At 44.8% G+C, this 16,497-nt stretch overlaps 1 protein-coding gene across 1 annotated transcript; it reads left to right on the forward strand.

Annotated features, from left to right (window-relative positions):
* The first annotated feature begins 532 nt into the window (after nucleotides 1–532).
* SELENOT (selenoprotein T) lies at nucleotides 533–15,285 on the forward strand. Its single transcript, XM_006259162.4, has 6 exons — nucleotides 533–699; nucleotides 4,620–4,730; nucleotides 5,670–5,796; nucleotides 7,782–7,869; nucleotides 8,517–8,668; nucleotides 14,549–15,285. Exons 1-5 carry the CDS (start codon nucleotides 548–550, stop codon nucleotides 8,639–8,641), a joined length of 603 nt encoding a protein of 200 aa, XP_006259224.4. The 5' UTR covers nucleotides 533–547; the 3' UTR covers nucleotides 8,642–8,668; nucleotides 14,549–15,285.
* The last annotated feature ends 1,212 nt before the right edge of the window (nucleotides 15,286–16,497 follow it).

Below are 16,497 nucleotides of genomic sequence, written 5' to 3' on the forward strand. Positions count from 1 at the left end.
GCCCCACAGCCGGCAAGCGTCCTCCCCCCCCGGCCTGCACACATGTCCAGCCTCTTTCGGCCCGCCTCCTACGTTGCGGGGCCAAGCCCGGAGGCTTGGGGGTCGGATGCCGCCAAGTGCCGCCCGCCCTCGGCCATGCGGCTGCAGGAGCAAGCTAGGCAAGGGCCTCCCATCTCCATACAACAGGCATTAAGCCCCAACCCCTCGGCGGGCACTAAACCGCGCCACAGGAGCGCTCATCCCCGGGAGCGCTTCAGGACACCTGCTCCCACCGACACAGACACAGACTGGCGCTGCCGGGTCTCCCAGGTCGTTTCCTGCGCGGCGACCCGATCCGTGCGGGCCTCCCCCTCCCCCTCCCGGGCACCAGAGCAGCGCGGTGGGAGGCGGCCCGGCCCCGCCCCGGCGGCGCACACCAGGCACTTCCGGCCGGGTCCGGCGCGCGGGGGGGGGGGCTGACCCGGGCGAGGCAGTGACGCGAGGCCCCGCGCATGCGCACCGCGCGCCGTGACCTTGCGGAGCGGAGCGGGCCGGGCGCGGCGGGACGATGCGGGCGCTGGCGCTGCTGCTGCTGCTCGCGGTGGCGGCGGCGGCGGCGGCCGGTCTGAGCGCGGCGGCGGCGGGCGAGCCGGGCGGGCTGCCGGCCAAGAAGCTGCGCATGGCCTACGCCACCGGGCCGCTGCTCAAGTTCCAGATCTGGTGCGTGCGGCCCACCCCCGCGCAGCGCGGCCTGGCTCGGAGCCGGCCTCCAGGCTCCTGGCGGGGGCCGGGCCGGGCCGGGCGCTGGGCTCGGAGGCCTCGAGCTCCCGGGGCTCCTCCCCGCCGTGTGGGCGCCCGGGCAGGCCTGTGCAGGATGCAGCCCAGCTCTGTGGCCGCCCCGCTCGGGCTGGGCCCTTGCGGTGCGTGGGGCGGCGCTGGGTGCTGCTCTCGGGCCTGGTCTAGCCCGTGCACCTGTGAATTTGGTGATGAATTTGATACTTTAGTTTTAGAGCAGGGGGCGAGCAAACTACAGCCCACCCATCGATCCTGTCTGGCCCACCGGCTGCTGCCGGGAACCTGGGGAGGGCAGGCCGTGCCCAGTGCTGCTCTGCTCCCGCATGGCTGGGGCTGGGCTGGGCCGCAGCACGCAGGCTCCTCCAGCCCCGTCTGCCCCACACCCGGCTTCTTGTTGGCGCTGCAGTTGTGCAGCTCTGACACTGACTGCGAGCAGCTGGGCTGGCACAGGAGTGGGTGCGGGGCAGCACATCGGGGAGCTGTCCCACCTGCCCGGATGCCACTGCAGCACCTCTAGGAGGTGAGTCCATGCTGGTTGCTCAGCCCCAGGTGCTGCCCGTGGCTTCCTGGGTGCGGCGCACCAGCAGCAGCTCGCTGCGGTGGCAGAGATGGCTACGCTGTGTGCTGCATCGCGCTCTCTCCCAGACAGGCCTGGCTTTTGGTGGCCATTGTGCCAGGACTGTGTAGTTCTGGTAGGAAGCTGGGGGCAGGGGAGATGGATGCTGGGAGTGGAGGAGTGTGCGCTGCCTGGCCCAGGTGCGATATACAACTCTCCCTCCTCAAGCTCCTGGTGACACTGGTGGGCTGGACGGGATCAATTGCCATCTTTCTCTGCCCTCGGCAACTTACCAGAACTCTTTAAGTGGCTCTCCAACCCAAATAATTGCCCATCCCTGCTCTAAGGCCTGCTGAGGACACTTCCCGTGCTATTAACTAACAACACACTGATTGCCTATAGGAATGACAGATGAGGACTAATGGGAAGAGAAGTATAGACAGGAAAGCAGCAAAAGCAGAGATGGCCTGAGCTCAAACTTCAAGGTCTCTCATGAGATATTTGCCATCCTTGATGAAACTGACTCTTCTGAGTCTTTTGTGCACAAGGGTCCATATTGAATCAGCTTTGATAAAAGGGAAGTTGACATTATCGGCAATCAGCTTTTTTGGCTGATGTAGGTGATAATGTCACTGATACATGCTGCGTGCATGCATGCAGCCACAGCATGCACACCGCCAGGAGTGCAGCCTGGAGAGCAGCATCTAGCTGGTAAGTCTGTTGGAGGGAAGGAGTATGGGGCTGGGGCAGGCGCTGTGCAGGTGGGGCGGGGTGTGGGACAGAGGTGGTGGCTGTTGCGGTAAGGCAGGTCCCGCTGCCATGTGCACCCCCGGGGATATGTTCCCCTTGGATCTGTGTGCGAGTCAAGGGCAGGGTGCCACTGTGCGCTCAGGGCCAGAGGCTATGCCAGCCTCCTCCCAGTGGAGACTGGGCTGTGGCTGCACTCAGGGCGGGTGGTAGCAGCACTGGGATGGGAGGCTTGTGGCAGGGCTATGGTGAGTTTTGGGGTGGCTCTAGCCCCTCCTGTAGCCTCTACTCCCAGCGCTGTCACTGCCTGTGTCAAGTGCAGCCCCAGCCCAGCCCCCACTGGGAAGAGGCTGGTGTATCCTCCAGCCCTGAACACAATGCACAGTGGCAGCCTGCCCTCACCCTGTGCACAGATCCAGGGGGCACATGCCTTGCCTCCCCCCCCCCCCCCCCCCCCGGCTTCTCTCCGGGGGTGCGCACAGCAGCAGGAGCCACCTCCCTCTCTCCCTGAAGACAGCACATGAGTGACTGCCCCAGTCACCCTGCCCTAGTTACACCATTGCATCCAGTGTTAAACGAGCATGGTAACTGACCAGCTCTTAGAACATAAAACGTATGATTTTAGGTATCTAGCTAACTGTAGCAGAGCTGATAATTTGTGCACTCGCTGCTGTGATTTTTCTTTGTGTTCAAGTCCATTGTGAAAAACTTGTAGCACTGCTTGTTGGCTGTTGGTAGCGCACAGTGTCATTTCAGCAGGGGAAAAATATCGACAGGTGCAAAAATGTACATCTTAGTCCCCAGAAGTGGATTCTGGGCCTTGCTTACTTTTGTTTAGGCAGTTCTGTAAAATGCCACAAGTAGTAAAGTTAAGGTAAAGTAGTGTTGCTGTTGTAACTTTAATTTACTTCCTATATTTTTCTCATGCATTTTCACAAGTTGAGTGGCTGTCAGATTATTTCTACTGCAGTTTTTATGTAATTAAATAATTACAAATATACACTGTCAATCTTTCAAGAAGCAAGACTGACCTGTAATCATTTATCTAAAATCCTGTTTCCATAGTTTATGGTTGTCCTGAGGTTAGTATTTCATTTTTTTGAATGAAATAACTGGTAGTATACTTGATAGTCTGAGAGAGTGCACTAAGTTGAACTACTGAAAAGTAACTGCTTTTGTTTCAAAGCATTTCTCAGAGTCAAATTATTTGGGATCAATTGTGTTTCTGTTGCGAGACAAATAGAGTTCAGTTGTACTTTGCTTTTTTCTTTTCAAGTTTTTCACAATCTTAAAGCAAAAATATTGCTCTAACATATTTCTAAAAACTAAATTGCAGGTAAAAATATTAAACTTGTTATTTAGATAATGTGGAGTTTTTTCTGTATTCTGCCCAGTCAGATGCAGGTTTTCTACTTGGATCATCTGATTCATAAGTGACACTTTGTGATAGCTTTCTCTATTTTTGGCTTGGTGCCACTTAATGTTTTGTAGCACAGAACATTTTTTTTTATATCAAAAGGTAGAAAAATGGAAAACCTAGTACAATCATGCTAATATTTTAAAGGGTACTGTCTTTGGATTAATTCTGTTTTCCAGCAATGGACCTTCTTGTGTTGTGATGTCTCAGACACATTTGTAGTATGAAGTGGAGTCAAATCTTACTGGTTACACGCAACAAAAATCTAAAAGTCATGTGTACTGGAGGCAACAGCTGATGTTTAAATAATTTCTTTTACGTTTTGGAGGACTAATATGATTGAAGTTAATGTAATTTTTGCACTGGAAGTTCACCATTAAAACATCTTGTTAACAAGCTCTTTTTTATATCAGTCTCTTTCACTGCTGTTTTTGAAATTCTAAGCCTTTTTCTAAATTATAAAGAAGCAAAAGAAAGATATCGATAAGCATTTAACATAACTTCTTAATCTGTTACAGTATTTTTCTGAATGCTGGAGATGGGTATCTCTTCTGGGTGTGCTGTGGAGCCCTCATTCTGTTGTCTGTTATCTTCTCTATTATACCCACTTCAACCTGTTTCCTAACTGCTTTCCTGTTCAGTACTTAGTGCATATCCTGCAATATTAAAAATACTTCATCAGCCTTTGCAAACTTTTACAGGAAGCTTAAATGTGATGATCAGGGTGGGGGTGGGGAATTCAGAATTAATTGATGCCGTTGCAAAAATGCAGGGTGGTTGTTACAGTCTGACCTTTTTGAATATAATGTCATAGAGCTTATGAGAAGGTTTTATTACCTGTGATCCAGACAAAAAAAAATACGTTTCTTCATCTTAAATCTTCTGAGACACATGTACTTGCTAGAACTTGATCTGTAGGTTAGTAAATGAAAGCAAATGCCACGTGAAATCTAGTTGAAAGCTTTCGGAATCATCAGCTTGGCAATTTGTTTGTGTGTAATTAATATTAATTTGTGTCTAGTTGAATAAGCCCAAAAGTATATTTGGGAAGGTATTGGCAGTTTCCACTGTGCCGTGAATATAGTGTACAATGTTTGAAGTTCAGTAATAATTTCTGTCTTTTAGTGTTTCCTGAGGCTACAGGCGGGTGTTTGAGGAGTACATGCGGGTTATTAGCCAGCGGTACCCAGACATCCGCATTGAAGGAGAGAACTACCTTCCCCAACCTATATATAGGTATGTAAACAATTTGTTTAGATGGGTTGACTGGTTTTTTGGGGTTGTTTTCTTCAGTCTCTGTCCATTGTGCTAAAGATGGCTAATGTATATGCTTAATTAAAAAAAAAATTCTTCTGACATCTTGTAAATTCTTTTAGTTTTCTTATGATGGTCTCTCTACCCTCATTTCTTTAAAAAAATAAAAAGAGACTTCTTTTGGGGGTTTTTTGTTTTTTTGTTTGTTTGTTTGTTTTTATTGCCAAGTGATCCTGATTTGAATGCATCATAAGAGAGAAAGCAACCACATCTGTATCATAATGTCTGTCACTATTATTGCATGGCAGATTGAAGTCCGTTCTAATTCTTCAGATCCCTCATAGTAAATCTTCACCATTGAATCTGGGCACGAGTTCACATAATTTTACTTTATAACTAAACTGTGTGCACATATTGATAGTATTATGTGTGTATATGTATTATGATATGACCCCATTTGGATTGTAGCTTTTGGTTTTAAAACCAAGTGAAAAACTTCACTCTGTCATAGAAGAATTCCTTTAAACATAACTTAAAAACCTGGGGGGAAAAAAGTGATGAGAAAACTTAATTGAAAGGGAATTATTTTTATTTTAGTAATTAAAAGAGTCCTTTGTAGGCTAGATAGAGGTGTACAGTTACTGTGGTGGTTACTGAATCATGTAGTACCTAATTGTTGCTTACAGCCTTGTTGTTAGTAACAGCCAGTTTGCAAAATAGATATCTTTTTTTTTTTAATCTTAACTTTAGAGATAAAAGCAGGATATCAGTTTGAGTCTTTTTGGGTGTGATGTTACTCTCTGCCTGCTTTCTAATTATGTCCTATGAAAATGATTATACCAGTTGAAGTGATATTTAGGTATAAAGTAATGAAGCGTTTGAGAGCCTTATAAAGTGACTTGTATCTTTTGCTTTTGTTAGACACATAGCATCCTTCCTGTCAATCTTCAAACTAGTATTAATAGGCTTAATTATTGTTGGCAAGGATCCCTTCGCTTTCTTTGGCATGCAAGCTCCAAGTATCTGGCAGTGGGGCCAAGAAAATAAGGTACATGATTTACTTTTCTTTTCTTTTGTGGTGATGTGGTCTAATTTTGATGTGATTTCATAATACTTGTGTGGGGGTGCTTGAAAACTGATATGGTTTATTTTATTTTCAGGTTCTTAGGGTGCAGGCAGAAGTATAGTTCTCTGCTGTAACTGAGAATGTTTTGCAGGAAATGTTCTGAGTTTAATCTAATTACTGAGGTTAATCTAATTACTTGTAATGGTGGTGCCTGGTATTGGTAGAAATGCAGATATGAGGTCTGGTTGCCTACAGAGGGGTACCTAATGTCACCCCATTGATAAAGATGCAGCAGCGTGGGAGTTACACCGTCAGTAAAAAGGCACAACTTTTTTTTCATTGTATCAAGAACAAACTTGTGGTTGTGTTTTGATAGGTGTTAAAATTGTTTTTTTCTCCAAAAGCATTGAATCGTGGAAGTTTCTTGGATATTTCTTATCAAACAAGCTTTTGTTACATTTTTTAGAAACCCTGTTTGGTACTTTAAAAAGTAAAATCCAGTTGTATTTTTACTTTATAGAAGATTCCCAAATACTTTGGGAAACTTGTGTTCTTGATTAGACCAATAGCTCTCCAGTCATTCCTAGTACAGCACTAAAACGTTACTTTCAAAATTCTGAAACAGTGATTTCATTCTAGACTTTAACTAAAAAGACAGAACTATAATATGTTTTATATTGCTCCCAAGTTGTTGGGTCTTGCTTTTAGAAGTTCTTTTGTTGTTATAGATGCATCAAACCTCAACTTAAACTACCAGTGCAGTAGGTTTGAATCGTGGGTCAGCTTCAGTACAATAATGTATTATTCTGCTGGCCCACAGAATCATGTGTTGCGTATCTGACCTAAATTAAGGCTTCATTGAAATGTAACTACATTTTTTGTAGTACCCTATTGTTATTTCATGTACTTAATTCTTTCATTGTTGGTTACCAATGTAAACAAAGTTTTAGCACTAATAAAAAGAGAATACTATAAATAACCATAGTAGCTATGAAATCTCCAAATGCCATGTTGCTGAAGATTGCATCATTTGATCCTTGGTGTATGATGCCAAAAGAAAGCTCAAAAAGATAGTGCAGAAGGAACAGTGTGGTTAGGGTTTGCAACAGAAATAGCATCTATCAAAATACATCCTCCCTAACTAAATATACAGTATCTTACTACTTAAGAAATTATGGAGAACCTCCTTGATTTTCTTAAATACTGTATTAAGCTTCTGTATCTCACTCCAAGGCTCTGCAGAATGTGTGACTTTAATGGGAGTGGGGGAGGGGATGTTTGATCTTCTGTAGCAGGGTTGTCAAATATATGGGTCATGGGCCAGATCCAGCCTGTGGAGATTTATGATCCAACCCATGGTCTTTGGATCAGCCCTGTGAGCTGCATGCAGTGCGTGAGCTGAACCCGGCACTGCACATGGCACATGGGGTTGGCCTGGGGTGCGTGATGCAAATGACACCCACGCTGGCCTGGTGTTGTGCACTGTCTCCAGATTGATCTGCTGTGCTTCATGCAGTGCCAGGGCCAGCCCATTTACTACATGCAGCACAGGCCCTGGAGCAGGACTGGTACCTACTCCATGTGGTATGCAAGCTGAACATGGCACTATGGATGGTATGTGTGGTACTTGGGGTCAGTCACAACCTGGCCTAACAGGCTTCTGGGGCCAGATGAGTTTGACACCACTTTTCTTTAGTAAACTTAAAATGAACTTTTAAGGATCAGTGGGTTCAGTATTATTTCTGAGTTCTCAAGCTGGATACTTAAAAAATTGTGCAAGCCATTATTTAGAATAAAGAAAAAAAGGACTTTTATCTCCCTGAAAACCTACAAACTTTTTCAAAGAAGGTGCAGGTGAAGAATTAAAATGTCTCTATGGACCTTTCAGGGTTTTATGAATAAAAAGCTTGGTTTAGAAGATCCCAATATGTGAGACTAATGCGAATTTTTTTTTTAATTGGTTCTAGGTCTATGCTTGTATGATGGTTTTCTTTCTGAGCAACATGATTGAGAATCAGTGTATGTCAACAGGTGCATTTGAGATAACTTTGAATGGTGAGTTCTACTGCCTTATTTTAAAGGAATTGCTGTGTGTGCATGCCATGTTCTACAAGGGTTTTCAGAGGCTACCAGTCTCTTCTGTTACTCCAGGTTAAGTTGCAAGGTGACAAATGAGTTTGTGAATGAGTTTGTGCACTTACCTGTGTCATTTGTTATATTTTAGTATGTAATTGGAATCTGCTACATATATGTTGCATAAGGTGATTATTATTTGCCTCTTATTTTGAAGGCAGATAAGCTCACTCAGGGGAACTTCTATGGCAACCATGGGAGTCAGCTAGTTAGTAAGAAGGTGCAATTCTTTTCATAGTACTCTGAGTAGAAAGCCAAGTTATACTTGTGGATTTGGTTTTTGTATGTGTTTAATCTTTTTTTATCTCCTCGCCACCACAGGCTCAAAAAACACAAGCCTTTTTAAGTCAGCCTTAAGAATATTAAAATTCATACAGAAATGAGTTGAAATCTAATGAGGTTTACCTGTCTTAAGCCTTTTCTACAGTTGAAAGGCTCAAAACTCTGCCCTCAACCCTAAATTTTCTGAATTCAGGAGCTGACTGGCTATTGTTAAACTTCTCAGCTACTTTGTTGTAACTGTGTGCGTTTTCCGCCCCTCCCCCTCTTCTCACTTCTCTTGTTTATAGATGTTCCAGTGTGGTCTAAGCTGGAGTCTGGTCACCTTCCTTCCATGCAGCAACTTGTCCAAATTCTTGATAATGAAATGAAACTCAATGTGCACATGGAGTCAATGCCCCATCATCGATCATAGCCTCTTCTATCAGCGCTGAGACTTCTTGTAAGTTGTATTATTTTGTTCTGTTTTGCATTTTGGTTTCCTTTTTTTTTTGTTTTAATCCCTTCCTCTACACCCCCAGACACTTTTCCCCAGGATTATTAGCTATTTGTTGCATTGCAAATGGTAATGGATTGCTCACCCCAGGGTAACTGTGTGTGTGTTTGGGTGGTCAGGGCTCTTAAAGAGTTTCTGATTCAAAAAGTTGGAAAAATATTTTATGATAAGTTACTTTTTTGGAGTCCCTTATTGAAAGCTATAGGAAGCATTCTGTCTGTTGTCTGAACCAGGTCAATTCCAATTTGCAGCAGTTAGTTTTTGGGGAAAGGGTGTGTGTTTGTATGTGACAAAATAAGGTAGTACGGTTATTATGGCATGCTCTTCTGTTTTTTGGGGGGGTTGTTTGTTTTCTTTTTCTAGAAAATTAAGTAGAACAGGAGAAGTTAATTTGGGATATATGAGTAATTAATACGAAAGCTTTGCACATCACATGTCACAGGAGCAAGAAACTTTTTCTTCCAGAAGAGATTGCCTGTAATGGCAAGTCAGGTAGTACTGCTCTATAAAGTACAGATACGGTAAAAGACAGTTCGTTCTATATCCTAACCCTCCTCATCTAGAAAAGAGGACTGGGTTTTGTGATGATAGTACAGGCAGTCCTCGGACTTACGACACAATTGGTTCCTGAAAACCACGTCTTAAGTCGAAACATTGTAACTCGGAACCAATTTTCTCATAAGAAACAATGTTATAAATGGGGGATTGGTTCCTGAACCAAGGCCTGATACCCTATTTTCACCAAAAATACCCAAGAATTTTTTACTCAATCAATTATAGATGAGTAATCTAGCTACATTAATGTATTTATATTGTTAAATAGCAATCATATTGATTTGGAAGGACTTCTTTGAGGTGACTTTGTTGGACTTTTTGAAAGGCTCTTGGTTGGACTTTTTGAAGAGTTTGTGGCTGGAGTCTTCTCAGGTGTCTTGGCTGCAGGTTTTTCTGGAGTCTTGTCTGCTTTCTTAAAGAAAGTGTCTAAGGAAGTTTGGACACATGTTCTCCAGGGAGATGGGTGACACAGCAAACTTGTTTGCTGGTGTGGCGTCACATTGGATCAAGTGTTGTAAAGTAAAAACTGACGTCATAAAGTTGAATCGGTGTTAATTTATAAATGGTGTAGGTGCGAAACATTGTAAATCAAAATGCTGTAAGTTAAGGACTGCCTGTACTTAAATTATAAACTCTCTGAGTTAAAGATTAACTTTCATTTTCTTTGTACAGAATCTAGCACAATGGAATCCTGCTCCATTATTTTGGCTCTTAAGTGTTACAAATAATAAATATAACTTCATTCAGGGTGTTTGTGTCTTTCCCACCTTTGTACCTCATTTAAGAAGAAAAATTCCTGTCTTGTATATTTCTTCCCCTTTACAATGTAATGGACGACATTTGTCCAGTAATTTCTTTAAAATGGATCTTTCTGGCATAACTGCTAGTGATTCCTTTTTCCCTCATCTGTAAATTATATTTGCGATGACCTCTATTTGGTAGGACAGAGCCCAGTCTAACCTCCCTGCTTCAGGTGTTTTTCAGCAGTTTCAGCATTTTCACTACCAACCATGAGCTGCCTGTAGCACCTTTCAGTAGTCATACCAAATTTTTGTTGTCCAGTGACCTCCCCTCTGGCTTGAAGTGAAAGATTGTACAGACCGATCTTGCTAGGCAGGCTATGAGTTCAACAACTGTCAGTTGTCCATTGGGGATGTCTTAAAATATAGGAAAGCATTTATTGAGCTTTGAAGATTTAAAACACTATGTATGTTAAGACATATAGTAGGTGAGTGACATGCTTGTTTCATGAGTCCAGAGAGTAGGAGCATATTACTACCTTTTCTCACTATTACCCTGGCATTCTGCACATTATGCTCACTGTGGCGGAGCACAGGGTGCTCCTGCCACTTTAAGGGCCTGGAGCTGGCAGCCTCCAGGTGCCTGATTAGGGCAGCCATTTTGGGGCCTATATAAACTAGGCAGTTTGGCCGCAGGAGGTCAGGCAGCAACATCGCCTGGCCTTAGCGCTGCTGTGAATGACCGGAGGTAAGGGGGAGCTGCAAGGGGTTGGCAGGAGGCTCCTGGTCCTGGGCATGACCTGAAACTGCACCCTGCTGGGAGTGGGTGGTCTGGTGGGGCTCTCAGTGGCGCGGGAGCCCCCAGGAAATGCCAGGCCAGTGATCACCCCGGTGAAAGGCGAGTCGGAGCGCCTTAACCCCTAGCTCTCACCACCACCGGGTGGGTGACCCCTGAGTGGGAGGAGGGCCGAGAGGGCCCGTGTGTGTGAGGGGCCCAGAGAGGGCGGACCCCGAGAGTGGGAGTGATGTGGGCGAGGTGCCGCGGTTGCTCCTAGGAGGAAGGGAGTAGCGGCACGGTGAGGCCCGAGGAGTAGAGAGTGGCTAGGAAGACCCAGCCTGAAGGGGAGAGTCCCCTCGACTGGCCCATGCTGGGGCCAGGACCAGTGAGGGTCAAAAGGGCCAGGGGCCCACCGTGAGGGACGCCCAAGAGCCGGGGGCCTGGGGTCCCGACTGGCCTTGAGGTGGGCCAGGGCTAGGTAGCCAAAGGTTCCGGGGGAACCACACCCGAGAGGGGAACAAGGCTTCGGGCAGGTGAGGTAGCCCAGTTGGCGGCGGAGTGACCGCCTGTGTAGGGAAGACCATAGTGGGGTCGCGTAGGAGATTCTGGGGCCCAGTGCGGGGGCCGGTGAGATGTTGAACACCATGATGCCATCTGCGAGGCTTGGGCTGTGGTATTAGGGGAGGTCGGAGCCACAGAGCGCCCCTGGGCATCGGGGCAGTCAAAGGGCAGCCTCCCGCTTAGTTATCATCATAATTGAACTTATCATCATCAAAGGCGTGGCGGGCGAGATGAGCGGGCGGTTGCCCAGAGACAGGTGGGCGGGCCATGAAGAGCTCGGCCCTGAGTAGGCCTGCTGTCACGGTGACAGGCGGGTGGGCCACAGAGCTCGGCCCCGGGAGGCCCCCAGTCACACTCACTTAATAACCAACTGCAAATACTACTTGGAAAGCTGGGAGTTGGGGAGGATGAAAAGTCATAACTAAATACAGAAGTTTAAAATGTGAATTGTAAAACTAGCTCTCTTTAAACAGGTTCTATTTTAAAAATATCAAAGGGTGCAATGTTTATATTGTGCGGGCTAGGAGCGGTCTGAGGCCCTTGGGGGCGCGCGGCGGGCTGTGGCCAGCAGCCCTGGCACACGGGTCGGGGAATGCAGGCCGCCGGACTAGAATTAGGCATGGACACGTAGCGGTTGATTAAAGATTATTTTACTTACACCGTAGATGGTCACGATGCAGGCAGGAAAAACTTGCTTGCATTGCAGTTACAGACAGACACGTGGAGTTTGCTAGGCTCCACAACACGAACTTGAACAAGACCCGCAGAAAACTCGAGCCTCTTGAAATAACTCGGACAGAGCTCTGGATACACACACACGAAGCTTGCTAGGCTTCGTGGAACAAGTGCACAGGGAAGGGGTTCGTCGAGGGATCGCGCTCGGCGACGGGGAGAGGCCAGAGGTTGATCAGACCCCTATAGCCTTCTTAAGGCACGTGCTGGGCCTGTTAGGCTCCGCAGCGCTTAGAGTTCTTCACGAGACGTGAAGTCCTCCTCCTCCACGAGATGGTTGTGGAGTCCTCCAAGTTGGGCGGAAACCGCTCAAGCCTCTTATACGGCTAGCAAACCAATCGCTAGCCGCCACGTGGGAATAATTTAGAACTGGCCAATAGTGGGACACAAATTTGCATGCGGGTGGCGGGAACTGCTTTGCACCGGGGTTTTCTCTTTGCAACTGAGAAATGCACCCTGCAAAGAAAGCTCCTCGTGGCGGGAAATAATTTAGCAGTGCCAAAGCGCGCGCACACAACCACACCCTTGGGTTGTGACATATATAATTCTTAATAATATTAATATAGTAAAATATTACCTTTCTATGTACAAACATGGGCTGTTTGTGCATGAAAGGCTTTCTTTAAGTTAAATTGCATTGATGTAGTACAGCTTTCATAGAGGTATTCTTGTGCTAAAGGGACTTACTGTTCCAGACTGGTTGTATATCTGAGCCTTCTGCCTCTGGGGGCACCCTTTCAGGTCAGAGCCCTTACTTCTGTGTGGTATTTTTGACTTAGTGTCTGAGCTGAGGTTTTTTGAACAAATTGCAAGTACATGTAGAACACATTTCTGACATTTCCTCGCAGGACTGGTTCTAGAGCGCACACATTCTGACCCAGTCTTGGCCACTGGTGCAGTTTTCCTTCGGCAGCTGTGATTTGGATGTGATGCAGTAAACCAAGTATTTAGATAGGTAGTAACATTTGTCAGAGCTTAAACATTCTACATGCATTTGTGGGGGGAGTATTGAGCTTTAGCTCATGCTGAATAACGTTTCTGGGGACTGGGATTCTAGCTTCTCTCATAGGCTACAAATAGCTGTCACCAAATGAAATAGATCAGCTGTGCTGGGATGTTGTCCCAGCACAGCAAATTTGCTTCACTGGGAGAGACTTATATTATCTGTTGATCCTGTGGGACAAGGAACAATGTCTCCCCTGCTTACTGAGAGGCACACCAGGCAAAAGCTGGTTCCAGTGCAGTCTGAGTCCTGGGACCACACTGAAGTGTCAAACCAGTGTCTCTGTAAGTAGATGAAAGCCAGGCAGGCACTCGGCTTGGGGGGACCTGATCCTGCATAGAAATTCCTGGGGTGTGTGGGATTGGGTGCTAAGCACCTTAGAAAATCTGCTGGGGCAGTTGGAAAGTGTGAGCAGCTCTGGGCTGCCAAGCAAACAGACATCTGCTGCTAAATAACAGCACAAATTAATATCAGCTACTTCATGGCCACAAATTTTGGGCATTCATGGCATGGCAAGTGGTATGGATGTCTGTTTGCTTGGCCTTTTGTGCTTCCATAATAATTCTTATGGCAGTGCAAAGTTGGCATCTGCTTCTAACCATACAGACACGGCCTCTTATTATCTCTGAGCCTCAGAGCTGCTATTTTAATTCTTCCTCTTGGGCTTTCCCTTCCCCCTTTTCCAGCAGCTTAACTAAAGCATGGTGGTGTTACAAAGGTCAACAGCTTCATAGTTTTATTATACAGGTGCTGCTGATTGGGTTAAGTGAAGTTGTTGACTTTGACTTTTGGTTCCTTCAGACCAGCAAAATCACTTAAGCCTGATTTACCAATTTATCCTTTAGCTAATGCTTTAATCATCAAACGAACAGGAGGCCCCATAATAGACATAAAATTAGGTATCTCCCACTTGCTTCAGAAACACAACTTGGATCCTTTGTATCCTTCATATTTGATGCATGCTTGTTTGTAGGACCCTGGACAGTGCACTCTTCCTGCTTGCAATGTGGAGCACAAGTTTCTGGCATGGATTTCCTGTTACATGAAGTTCATTCATCCTGTTAATCCAGGAAGTCTGCTGTTGTAGGCTTAAAGTAGATTCTGGCTACATTTCCCAAGCAGTGGAGCTGTCATAATTTCCCTCTGGAGATGATTCAGTGGCTTAGTAGATTTCATTTTTGGAAAGATTTCCCTAGGGTTGTTTGTGTTTTTTTTCCCCCAGCTATAGTTTCTCCTTTACTTAACTCTCCCCCAGGATTCTAAGTATAGTCCCAAGTATCTTCCCACATCACTTTTAATCTCCTTAAGTCTGTAATGCCTAGTTCTTCTCCACAATCTGAGTGAGCCTGTTGGAACTTCCAGAAGTGTATTGAGATGTTTCACACAGTTTCCTTTTGTTTGACCAAGAAGGAAGTGCCCTCCCCCAATAACAATATGTTTTATGCGTTTCTTTTCAGGCATTAAAGCAAAACTTTCCATTGGCAGCGTGGCTGAAACCAATGAAGGCCTGCACTGAAGACAGCAAGCTGTTAGTGCAGACTGGATGCTTTCTTTACAGTCACGTTGTACCTCCTGAAAAACCTTGATGGAAGACCTCTTTCAGTGCTGGCATGTTTCCAAATACTGCACGTTCATGGAGTGCAATAATACTGTATAGTTTTTTTTAAGAGTTAATTCGACCAGTTCATAGCTAAACAATACAGGCATTACTAATTGTAACTTTTATTTTATATTCATGTTTCACAGAATGGCAGATTGAGTTGATATCTAATTTTTCCTTGGAAAAAGTTTGTCTAATCTGTTGTAATTTTATATGAATTTATGTTCTTTTTGTAGTTTAAAATAGAATTACAGGAATATCTGATATAGTCCTAAACTGTCTTAAATAATTGACAACTATCTATCAGACATCTCTAATATGGTTATATCAGGTTTGTATATTTTTCCAAATATATTGCAGAGTGAAATGGTGCACTATATGCTAAATTATATGGACAAAACTATATGGAGAGTAATTACATCACTTTTGTGATTTCAGAAAAAACAAAAAAAAATAACTGCTTTTTAAACTGCATTGGCCAGCTCAGGAGTTTCTTCCTCAACCAGTTAAAAGAATTGAAAAGCTGGGCCTTTATACTGTCCTAAATATAAACTAAGCAAATGTAATTTAAATAAAGAGTTCTCATTTACTGTGTGAAGTATCTTGTGTAAAGATTATAGAAAATATAAATGTTGTTTTGTGCTGAGAATGTAAAAAAGTCTAGAAAAGATATACTTCAGATACATGACTTAGATGAGAGAACGGATAGCTTCAGAATCGTAGAAAAGCAGGAGGGGAAGGGATCTCCGGAGATTATATAGTCTTGCTCCCTGTACGAGGAAGGATTATCCCAGACCAAACCACCCTGCCAAGTGCCTGTCAAACCTGCTGAAAATTTCCAAGCATGGAGATTCCACAAACTTTCTAGGAAGCTTGTTCCAATGCTTGACCACTCTGAGTGTGAAGAATTCTTTCTTGTCTCCAACCTAAGCTTCTTCTACTGCATTTGGAGACTATTGCCCACAGTGCTCTCCACTGTGGCTACAGAGAAGAATCTACATTGTCTTTATAATCATCCTTCAGGTATCGTCAGTCTTCTCCAGATTAATCTAGCTCCCAAGAAAATAATGCAAGTTCTGATAACCCTAGTTCCTTGAGTACCTGTTTCATAATCTTTCCAGGTATTGAGGTTAGACTGGTCTTTAGTTCCCCACTTCCTCCTCCCATTTCTTCATCCAGGACTTCACCCAATATATGTATTTTCAAAGATGATAGCTAAAGGCTCTGAAATGAACTCAGCCTGTACCTTTGAGCAGTACATTAGGGTATTTTCTGTACGGGCCTGGCAACCTGAAAATATTCACCTTCTTTAAGTAATTCCTGACCTGTTCTTCCACTACTCCAAGGTTTGTCGTCTTTGCTTTCTTTGCTACCAGCTGCACTTGTCATATTGTAGTTTACCTTATCTGTGAAGTCTGAAGTGAAAAAGGCATTAAAATTTTCAGCCATCTCTGCCTCACCCATAACTAGATTGCCTTCTTCATTCAGTAAGGTATTTCTTGGTCTCTTTTATTACATGCTTACATTACCTTTTATATTACCCTTTATATTACCTTTTACTTCCCTTGTCAGTTGCATCTCTTATGTTGACAGTCTTGTATGAAAGACTTTCACAACAGTGAAATCCTTTAAGTGAGCATTTCTAAATGATGGGGTAATAGCTTCAAAGATGAAAGACTGTTCTGTCCAAATACATTCACAGTGGTGAACTTTTCGAGCACCGTTGATGGCATGAGATCTAGTTACTCCCTTGCCAAGCTCCAGGAAGGCAAATATCATATCACCCCCATGGTGAAACTGTTGACT

Source organism: Alligator mississippiensis, chromosome 7 (genome assembly GCF_030867095.1).
Source record: "Alligator mississippiensis isolate rAllMis1 chromosome 7, rAllMis1, whole genome shotgun sequence".
In the NCBI taxonomy this organism is placed as follows: Eukaryota; Metazoa; Chordata; order Crocodylia; family Alligatoridae; genus Alligator; species Alligator mississippiensis.